Source organism: Macrobrachium nipponense, chromosome 46 (genome assembly GCF_015104395.2).
Source record: "Macrobrachium nipponense isolate FS-2020 chromosome 46, ASM1510439v2, whole genome shotgun sequence".
Classification (NCBI taxonomy): domain Eukaryota; kingdom Metazoa; phylum Arthropoda; class Malacostraca; order Decapoda; family Palaemonidae; genus Macrobrachium; species Macrobrachium nipponense.
The window spans coordinates 25,733,212-25,744,648 of record NC_061106.1 but is presented as its reverse complement, the minus strand read 5'-3'; the positions used below and the strand labels follow the sequence as shown (position 1 = coordinate 25,744,648).

At 39.0% G+C, this 11,437-nt stretch overlaps 1 protein-coding gene across 4 annotated transcripts in view; it reads right to left on the bottom strand.

Moving 5' to 3' along the window:
* LOC135214813 (G protein pathway suppressor 2-like) overlaps window positions 1-11,437 on the bottom strand; it is an 89,658-nt gene that overhangs the window by 69,429 nt on the left and 8,792 nt on the right. For all 4 annotated transcript variants that reach the window (XM_064249190.1, XM_064249189.1, XM_064249191.1 and 1 more), the window contains exon 4: window positions 11,185-11,341. In XM_064249190.1, the coding sequence (XP_064105260.1) occupies window positions 11,185-11,341 (157 nt within the window). The remainder of the gene's footprint in view (window positions 1-11,184; window positions 11,342-11,437) is intronic.

The window sequence follows — 11,437 nt, the reverse complement described above, 5'->3', positions numbered from 1 at the left end:
GTAAGTGTTTATTAAGTTTTTAATGAGTGGATGTTCATTCACTGTTTAGTATTCAATTAGTATTTAGGGTTTGGTAAGCTAGTATTTAATGAGTGCTTGGGGTTTAGTGAATGTTTAGTGTTTAATTAATGTTTAGGATTAAGTGAGTGTTTAGTGAATGTTTACTGAGTGTTTGGGGTATAATGAATATTTAGTAAATTTAGTATTTCAAGTGTTTAGTGAGCATTTAGTGTATAGTGAGTGCCTAGTGAGTGTTGGGTATTCATATTGTTTTGTGTTATTGAGAGTGTGTGTGAGTGTATGTTAAGAGAGAGTGTGTGTGTGTGTGTGTGTGTTGGTTTATAGTGAATGTATGCAAGTGTGAGTGCTTACTGAGTAAGTGCATTGTGAGTGTTGTGGTTAGTGATTGTACATACTGTTTAGTAGTGCTTCGCTACCATATGCAAAGAAAGTCCTGTATTTACACAGGAACCATTTATGATTGACACTGCTTAGATCCAAGAGCAGATGCTTAGGCCTGACCACAATGGTTGGAGTGCTTAGGTGTGTTTTCATAAGGTAATTTTTCTCTGTGAAATTGGGTCGAATAATAATAATAATAATAATAATAATAATAATAATAATAATAATAATAATAATAATAATAATAATAATAATAATAATAATAATAATGTGGCGCCGTGGAGAGATGGTTAGGTCTTCAATAGACTTAAGTCAAGTTAAGCAACATTGGGGCTGGTCAGTCGTTGGATGGGTGACCGCTCTCCTCGGCGTTGATCCTTGGGGAAAGGATCTTTACCATAATTTACTCAGTCCTACTCAGCTGTAAATGAGTACCTATCCCTGATGGGGTAGGGTCCAGCTATGGTTTTGTTTTAAATAGCAAAACTCAGCAATGATGGAAAGAAATGAAGGAAATAAACGACAACGACGTAAATGGAACCTCTGGCAACAGAGGAGCTTCGTCCGGCAACCAGGTATTCAACCCAATTGAAGGGGAAGACGGTCAGGTATTCTTGGAGGTCGTCATCCAGCAACTGATCACCACAACGAAAGTAATCAAAACAGCCTGAGATTGGAGCTACAGAGGCAAAGGAAGAAATGGACAAGAGAAGAAATAAGGAAATATGGGAGATGCTACATCAGAAGCAACCGACGGAGAGAGGATATAGAAGAAGATGATCAACATCTGGAATGAGAGGAATAACACCCCCCAAACAGAGCAGAGGCTGGCAGATCAAGTAAGGAACATAAAGAAAAAGCAACTGGCTCTCCCAACAGGAAAGAGAAGAACTGGAAAGGGAAATGTCACACGTTACAACGAATATTCACGAAAGGACAAACTGAGAGACGATTGCCACAGAAGACGACAGGGAGGATGAAGTATCAAACAACGACACACGAAGAAACACCGACGAAGTAACAGAGAGGACCGGAATGTGGGTAGAAAAGATTAGACAATGGATGGAGCCAGATACAGAGAGAACAAAGATCCCCACCATGAAAGCCTACAACACCAAGAAATTAAGGGGGGGAGAAAAACAAGTGAGGTCAATGAAATAATGGGCCTAATACACACCACCAGTATCACAGAAACAAATAACTTGACATATGCAGGAGCAAGATTAGTAGCAGAACTGATGGGGATTCGAACACCAACACCACCGTCACAACCAACCCAACAGAAACCTTAAAACAGCAAACCTCCTTGGAAAAGGCGCCTGGAAAAGCAAATCAAGGTGATGAGATCTGACTTGAGTAAACTGAAAGAGATGGCAGAAAAAAGGCTAAGAAGCAAGAAACAAAGGAGGAACTCAACGAGAATACAAAGTACAAGAGAGGGGACTAAACAACACAATTAGAAGATGTAAAAAAAACAGAGGCTTAGGCCAAAGCACACAAGATCCAACGGTACATGAACAGGAATAAGGGATACCAACAGAACAAACTATTCGGAACCAACCAGAAAAGACTATACAGCCAACTAAGAGGGAAGACAACCACCCAGAAATTCCTGAAGCCGAACCAAGTAAGAGACTCTGGGAAAACATATGGAGCAATCCGGTATCACACAAACAAACATGCAACATGGCTCCAGGAAGTCAAGGAAGAAGAAACAGGGAGAATAAAACAAAGATTCACAGAGATCACGACAGACCACAGTCAGACACCAACTAAAGAAAATGCCAAACTGGAAAACCCCAGGTCCGATGAAGTCCATGGATACTGGCTCAAAAAACTTCAAGGCCCTACACCCACGTATAGCAGAAACAACTCCAGCATTGTATCTCAAATCACCAAGCACAAATGGATGACCACAGGAAGAACATCCTTAGTACAAAAAGACAAGAGTAAGGGAAATATAGCCAGTAACTAACAGGCCTATCACCTGCCTACCAATAATGTGGAAGTTACTAACAGGTATCATCAGTGAAAGGCTATACAACTACCTAGAGGAGACAAACACCATCCCCTACCAACAGAAAGGCTGCAGAAGGAAGTGTAGGGGCACAAAGACCAGCTCCTGATAGACAAAATGGTAATGAAGAACAGTAGGAGAAGGCAAAACCAACCTAAGCATGGCATGGATAGACTATAAAGAAAGCCTTCGACATGATACCACACACATGGCTAATAGAATGCCTGAAAATATATGGGGCAGAGGAAAATACCATCAGCTTCCTCAAAAATACAATGCGCAACTGGAATACATACTTACAAGCTCTGGAATAAGACTAGCAGAGGTTAATATCAGGAGAGGGATCTTCCAGGGCGACTCACTGTCCCCACTACTCTTCGTAGTATCCATGATTCCCATGACAAAAGTACTACAGAAGATGGATGCCGGGTACCAACTCAAGAAAAGAGGCACAAAATCAACATCTGATGTTCTGGACGACATCAAGCTGTATGGTAAGAGCATCAAGGAAATAGATACCCTACCCAGACTGTAAGGATTGTATCTGGGACATCAGAATGGAGTTTGGAATAGAAAAATGCGCCTTAGTCAACATACAAAAAGGCAAAAGTAACGAGAACTGAAGGGAATAAAGCTACCAGATGGGAGCACATCAAACACATAAGATGAGACAGGATACAAATACCTGGGAATAATGGAAGGAGGAGATATAAAACACCAAGAGATGAAGGACACGATCAGGAAAGAATATATGCAGAGACTCAAGGCGATACTCAAGTCAAAACTCAATGGAGGAAAATATGATAAAAGCCATAAACAACCATGGGCAGTGCCAGTAATCAGATACAGCGCAGGAATAGTGGAATGGACGAAGCAGAACTCCGCAGCATAGATCAGAAAACCAGGAAACAATGACAATACACAAAGCACTACACCCCAAGAGCAAATACGGACAGACTATACATAACACGAAGGAAGGAGGGAGGACTACTAAGTATAGAGGACTGCGTCAACATTGAAAACAGAGCACTGGGCAATATTCTGAAAACCAGTGAAGACGAGTGGCTAAAGAGTGCATGGGAAGAAGGACTAATAAAAGTAGACGAAGACCCAGAAATATACAGAGACAGGAGAAAGACAGAGAAGAACAGAGGACTGGCACAACAAACCAATGCACGGACAATACATGAGACAGACTAAAGAACTAGCCAGCGATGACAATTGGCAATGGCTACAGTGGGGAGAGCTAAAGAAGGAAACTGAAGGAATGATAACAGCGGCACAAGATCAGGCCCTAAGAACCAGATATGTTCAAAGTACGATAGACGGAAATAACATCTCTCCCCATATGTAGGAAGTGCCAATACGAAAAATGAAACCATAAACCACATAGCAAGTGAATGCCCGGCACTTGCACAGAACCAGTACAAAAAGAGGACATGATTCAGTGGCAAAAGCCCTCCACTGGAAGCCTGTGCAAGAAAACATCAGCTACTTGCAGTAATAAGTGGTACGAGCACCAACCTGAGGGAGTGATAGAAAACGATCAGGCAAAGATCCTCTGGGACTATGGTATCAGAACGGATAGGGTGATACGTGCAAATAGACCAGACGTGACGTTGATTGACAAAAATCAAGAAGAAAGTATCACTCATTGATGTCGCAATACCATGGGACACCAGAGTTGAAGAGAAAGAGAGGGAAAAAATGGATAAGTATCAAGATCTGAAAATAGAAATAAGAAGGATATGGGATATGCCAGTGGAAATCGTACCCATAATCATAGGAGCACTAGGCACGATCCCAAGATCCCTGAAAAGGAATCTAGAAAAAACTAGCTGAAGTAGCTCCAGGTCTCATGCAGAAGTGTGTGATCCTAGAAACGGCACACTAGTAAGAAAAGTGATGGACTCCTAAGGAGGCAGGATGCAACCCGGAACCCCACACTATAAATACCACCCAGTCGAATTAGAGGACTGTGATAGAGCAAAAAAAAAAAAAAAAAAAAAAAAAAAAAAAAAAAAAAAAATAATAATAAAATAATAATAATAATAATAAAATAATAATAATAATAATAATAATAATAATAATATAATAATAATAAAGATTAAAAAAAGTAATAGTAATAAAATATAGTACTAAGAGCTGGACCGAGACCTTTCAATATGGCCTTCCGAAGTCACTCTAGGCAGGGAGATCACTACTCCAGTGATTGACGCCCTATGCCTTGCACACAGCTGACATATTTGCACATTCGTTTGTCAAATTTTTATGACTGTTGGAGACGCATTATAAATCATATTAACAATGGTAAATGCATTGAACAGACGTGAGGATATAATAGGATGATAGTGCCTGTCTACTGGATATAATGAACAAATAAAGAAAAAAATATTACCAGGGAGAAGATTAGCCGAATAATGGTCCTCAAAGCCAGCATCAATAGAATGTATTGAAACATTACATAGGCTGCCTGTGGTGCGTGCCGGCGGGAAGTTAAGAGACAAACGCACTCGGCTGGCTTTAAACATCAAACTGTGTATCATTTTTATTTAAGTTTAGATTTTCTTCCCTGAATATATATGGTACCTGATACTTGGTGATAGTGTACAGATCAATTTGAGTGAGGTAGCCGAAAATAAGTGGACTATTAGATAAATGACATGATATTATAGGCCAACTTATATAGTTAGCTTATCCTGAACAATTCATTCACATTTCCGTTTCCAGTAATTATTTGTGTTGTGATACATCATCTCTTTGTGAATGTGCTAGTGTTAAAACTGCTCTTTATGATGGGACTTTGGTCTTAATATCAATCGAATTTCCATATCCGATAAAAATTTCATTTCATCCACACAAACCAACAGCAACTAAAGAACAATTCATTTATGGTAAGACACGTTGGGCTACGAACCTCGATATGGCTGCAGTGTCCTAACTATAGGCAAGAAAAGAAAATGACCAAAGACGCTATTAAAGCGAGAATACTTATCTTACATTTCTTTTTTTAGAGGAACTGAGAGTGGCACCATATGACTGGTTTAATTTTTCAAAAATGGCTCAGCACACATACTTGCAGCTGTTGCCAATTGTGACCCCCTGCCATTCAGATAAAATACTTTGTGTGAAGTAATAACTCCAAACCAAAGGATAGTGCTATTATACGTATATAGTATGTATGTATGCATGTATGCATGTATCTGTATGCATGTATGATGATGTGTATGTATGTATGTATGTATGTATGTATGTATGTATGTATGTATGTATGTATATATATCTATATATATCATCATATATCTATATATCATAATATCTATATATCTATACTATCTATATATCTATATCTATTATATCTATATATCTATATATTTCTATCTATATATCTATATAATTATTATATCTATATATCTAATACTTATATATATATATATATATATATATATATATATATATATATATTATTATATTATATATATATATATTAGTTATAATATATATTATATATATATAATATATTTATTATATATAATATATATAATGTGTGTGTGTGAAACTATAGAAAAGTAGACCAAGCCTAGGAAGTCTCACACATAGTATTTATATAGATATATAGATCTGATGGAATTAATGAAGTGAAATATTCCATACTTCAATAGGAATTTTAAAAAATAACTCTGGCAATAATTCTATACCTGAAACATCAACAATATTTGTTAATTTTTTTGCCTTTTACATTTTATCAGGCTCACGATTTTTAGATACTTACCATATTTCTAATATTAATATTGCCTATGATAGTATGATATTTCAAGTGTCCCACCTCTCCCTCCAACGTAGGTTAGTGCTGTGAAAGGGTAACCACCCACTAAAATGTCTGGCATTACCATTACAGCATTCTAGGATATGAAGTGCTATTGTGGTACAAATTTTACTTTATATCTCCAATGTTGGATGCAGATCATGTCTCCCCCTCCCTACTCGTTGTGGGGTGTCCGCCAGAGGGTAACCACCCTCAAAATGTCTGTTATTACCACCACAGTACTCTAGGATGTGCAGTGCTATTGTAGGACAAATTATACTTGGCATCTCCAATGTTGGATGCAGATCCTGGCTCCCCCCCACCTCCCCCTCCCCCTCCCAAGTCGTTGTGGGGTGTCTGTCAGGGGGCCGAAACCACATAAAATATCTGTCATTACCACTGTAGTACTCTGAGATGTGCATTGCTATTGTAGTACAAATTTTACTGGTATCTCCAATGTTGGATGCAGTTCCTGGCACCCACTCTCGTTGTGGGGTGCCTCCTCAGGGGGTAACTACCCACTAAAATATCTGTCATTACCACTGCAGTACTCTAGGAAGTGCAGTGCTATTGTAGTACAAATTTTACTTGGTATCTCCATGTTAGATGCAGATCCTGTCTCCCCCTCCCCCTCCCCACTAGTTGTGGGGTGTCTGTCAGGGGGTAACCACCCACTAAAATGTCTGGCATTACCAACACAGCATTCTAGGATGTGCAGTGCAATTGTAGTACAAGTTATACTTGGTATCTCCAATGTTGGATGCAGATCCTGTCTCCCCCTCCCCACTCGTTGTGGGGCGTCTGTCAGGGGGTAACCACCCACTAAAACGTCTGTCATTACCACCACAGTATTCTAGGATGTGCAGTGCTACTGTAGTGTAAATTTTACTCGGTATCTCCTAAGTTGGATCTAGATCCAATTAACCCCCCCTTTTCAGTGCGTCTGTCAGGGGGAACCCACCCTCCAAAATTTATGTCACTGGTCATTCTATAATCAGTAGTGTGTGCAGATATATTATACATTAGTTTCATCTGGTATCTCATATATTGGATCTAGACCCAAAATCTAACGAGCAATTAGTGGTGCTTGTTAAGTAAGCCACCCATATCTCGGCAGACGGTCAGTTTTCACAGTTTACAAGTCTACTCCTAAAATACCGATAGGGGTTACAGTCGGTATCTCGTTCGTTGTATCTCAACGGTCCGGGCTGCCGCTCTATTGATCTGGCAAAGATTCTCCCAAAACAACTCCTCTTGCCAGGAAAGAAGTCGCTCACGCGACCACTATATTACCTGACATGAGAAGTCTGTTCTTGTTAGAGACTTCCGCAATTTCAGTTAATCCTGACAAGGGCCACGGCCGCCTGTGCGACAACTTGTGTCCCTGTCAGGAAAAAACTGATCTTGTGTCAGTTCTCAAAGAGGAAACTCTTGGAAAGTCTATCTCCAAATACTGAGAAATTGGAGATCCTGATGTCTTGCGCCTGGTTGGCGCCTCGCTCCTGGGAGGCGTCACGCTTCTGGCTGGCGTCTCACACCTCGCTCCTGGGAGGAGTCACGCTTCTAGCTGGCGCCTGGCTGGCACCTATCGCCTGGTTAAAGCCTGGCTGGAGCCTTTATGGCCCATTACTTGCTACCGTGGTCAGGAAATCTCTATATCAAAATAAGAAGAGGTGCTGTAAGAATCCTATAATTCTACAGTACTTCCATTGTTGGATGTTTCTTCTCAATTTTCCTCTAATTCGAGTATATCGGAAGGGGAATTATTCTTTCCTCGGTTAATTCTTCCGTATCCCCCCCCCCTTTTTTCCTGAACGAGAAATATTTTGGATGGTGCTCTTGGCTTATTGCACCAGGCTAGCGCCTCCTACTAATTATCTTTATGTTATGTGCCAGAACATCTGTGTCTTTATGGTACCCGACATCATTTCATAAGTTAATTCCGTTCTTATTATGAAAAACTATTATATACGTAGTATAATCCATTCAGGGAAACCATTTCCCACTAAAAGAATGTTTCCCATTCGACTCATACAACTTCTGCGCAATATCCGATTCTAAATACGGTTGTGTCGTTTCTCGAAAGACTTAACCATAGCGTAGTCTTGAAGTGAATCTCTATTACATCTCTCTTCTCACTAAGTATGTACTCTAATAAGACATGCTTTCGTAAATATGAGTGCATTAAATAATATAATGTTCTGCTGCATTAGAATCCTTTAATCATGTTATCTACGGTAAACAGCATTGAAAGGTTGTAATATCTTTCTTTTTGAAAGCTTCCTAACAAAAGGCAGACAATATTTTATTTATGACAGCTTCAGTATTCCCTCAATCCGAGGCTAAGACCACGATTGTAGGGAAGAGATATGGTTAGTTATCCCATTTCGCAGGAGAGAGAGCTGTAAACGACCGCTCACGACTGAGAACAACATGGTACTGCCGCTGGTCTCTCAATTCAAAGCGAAAGCAGTCTTCGAAAGCCGTCTGGCCTTCCCTTTCCAGAGTTGCCAGTTACTCCATTAAATAAAGGAATCTTATAAAATTATTATCGAGCTTCAGGAAGTTTTATATAAGCATAATTAAGCGAACGAGACTTCGACAAGTCTAGAAACTAAATAGGTGTCGTCTAAACAATCCTTTTAAACAATTTCTTCCTAGGAAAGTCCTAGAAGGGTACTGGTAATTCATGGAAACCTCTTCTAACACGAAGAAAAATGTTTCTATCCTACTCTCAATTCACCAATAAAGATATGCTTCTCCGATCACTTCTCGAAGACACGAAAGCATCATATAACTCATACTCTAGCGTAATAGAATACTCTATAATACTGTTACATTAAGGTAAACCGTATTAATTTAGGAAATTTTGTAAGGATTTCACTTGACCATTATAGCATAAATTTCGGTATGTGAGTATGCCTTGCCATACCGTAGTCCTAAGGCGATTTGTCCTAAGCATGGTAGGAGCTAGAAGCTTAAAAGTCATCCATATATGCTTTATCACTCCACGAGATCCATATAATTAATTCGATTGACAAATAATCTAAATCTTCTAATCAGAATAGATCTATATCTAAAAATGCACCGATGGGGAATCTTATGTTAAAATAATTTCATACCCCCATGGGATAGCGTTCTCGTTTAGTTGCGAAAAAATGTTCGAACAATGACTATCACAAATGTTATCGAATGATCTCTAATATTAGAAGGCGCTAAATCGTCGCCCAATTCGAAAGGTGGATCGATTAATGTCATTCTCATTTTGAATAATTCTACCAGAAGGCATTATACGAGGATCTTTGTCAAATTCATTCATTCGAAGTTCTCCTATCCATCATGGAACAGTAGGCATAAAAAGGGAGAAACACTGTTTTAGGATGCCTTTCCAATGGCTATCCCTGGCAGTCTGGGACGCTCTACAGAACCTGCCGAGGGGACGCCTGACCGGTGGGGATTCTCTGAAACCTCCTTACGGTTTTCGACATTCCTTCTCCTCTGGGCTTGTGAGCTTGGAAGAGGTCTAGACCTGAGAGCGAGACAAGAGCCGATCAGACGCACCCTCCATTGTAATGGGGGAACACTATATTCACTTCTTACGTTCTAAGAGTTCGCATTTGAACTATATCCAAAGTCTACAATTTGCAAGTATGAAATTGTAGATTCTGCGGAGTAAGAAGGTGATGAGGATGCAACAACTACTAGTACTGTTACTACTATAATTGCTCGTTAACACAAGAGCTAATAAAGCTTCTAAAGGATAGTTACTTTTCTGACTTCCCCAACTAGGAAGAAAGATATACATTTCTCAATCAAATCTAACACTTATTTGTATTAAAGAATAAATATAAGTAATTCCCTTTCATGAAAGTATAAGTAATTCACTTTCGTGAAAGTGCATGAGTGTCTACCGAAAACTTTGGTAGTTACACGTCACTAATCTTCGAAATTTTCGAAGATTTTATCAAAAAGTTAACAAAAGTGTATGCCGAACCAAAGATCCATTACTTCCCTGTAAAAGTTAGCCCAGACGATCGATGGCGATGAAACACGAAAATCCATCAGGAGGAACTGTAAACGTTGTTTACATTCCAAGCGACAGAAATAATATGTATTAGAAAACGGGTATGGTTCCTATTCCCGCCACCCAGCGGCGGGGGGGTAGATCACCTGACCTACCTGCCGCGTGTGCCGCGAAATTTTAATTTCTGTCGGGGACGACGGAGTAATAGCTATGTATATATCTGACAGGTAAGTTGAATGTATAAAACTAATATTTTAGTATATATTTCGAAACCCAATCTCATTGAACATGTAACTTTTACATTGCACTAATATATTTATTTTTTTATTTCTTTCCTATTTCACTCCCATTTAATTTGCTGTCTACTACAAGATTTTCATACAAATTACTTTTAGCAATGCATTCTTTTTAATTTCCTTTCTACCCCTCCCTTGTACTTTCATCTCTCCCATCCATTTTGACAGTTATTTTAGTTTCCAAAGAGCACTTTCCTTTTAGCTAACTGATTTTGGCAGTAAATTTGAGTTTTGTGAATGTGCTACAGATAGAAAACTTTCTTCTAATGCTTAATCTTTTACTTTTATTTTGGGCAGTAAAATATCAAACACAAATCACACTGTTAGGCATTCAGAAACCTTCCAATGTTTTTTATGGCAGCTAAAAACAATCTACAAAGACAACCCTACAGCCCAGTCTCCTTTATATGTACTCCAGCTTACTAAAATATTAACTTAAGTCTTGATATTGGTCTTCTCTAATTAGGGTAAATTACTATAAAGTAGCTTAATCAAAAGGCAAAAAAAGGCAAAACAGAATACAAATCACTACATATATGTATGTAATGGCTTTAAATGGGTAAGCTATGGGGTTTTAACAATTTAAGAATAAAGCCTAAGCTGTGAAATAAATAACTGGAAAAAACATTACTGTACATACTTGCGTTAATAAAGGCTGTGGTTGCGAGGGTGGAACTTTGTACCCATGGATAGGGAGTGTAGCTCTTCCAGCAACAAGGCTAGACTGGAAAAGCATTTGTGGGTGACCACCCAAGGGAATAGCACCATGTGAATAAGAATGAACAGCCATCATTTCACTGAAAACACCAAATCATTAGATATGATAGCAACAAGGAGAAAATCAAGCTGCCAAAAACAAGCCTGATACTTACATTTACAGTTGTTCCTTAACA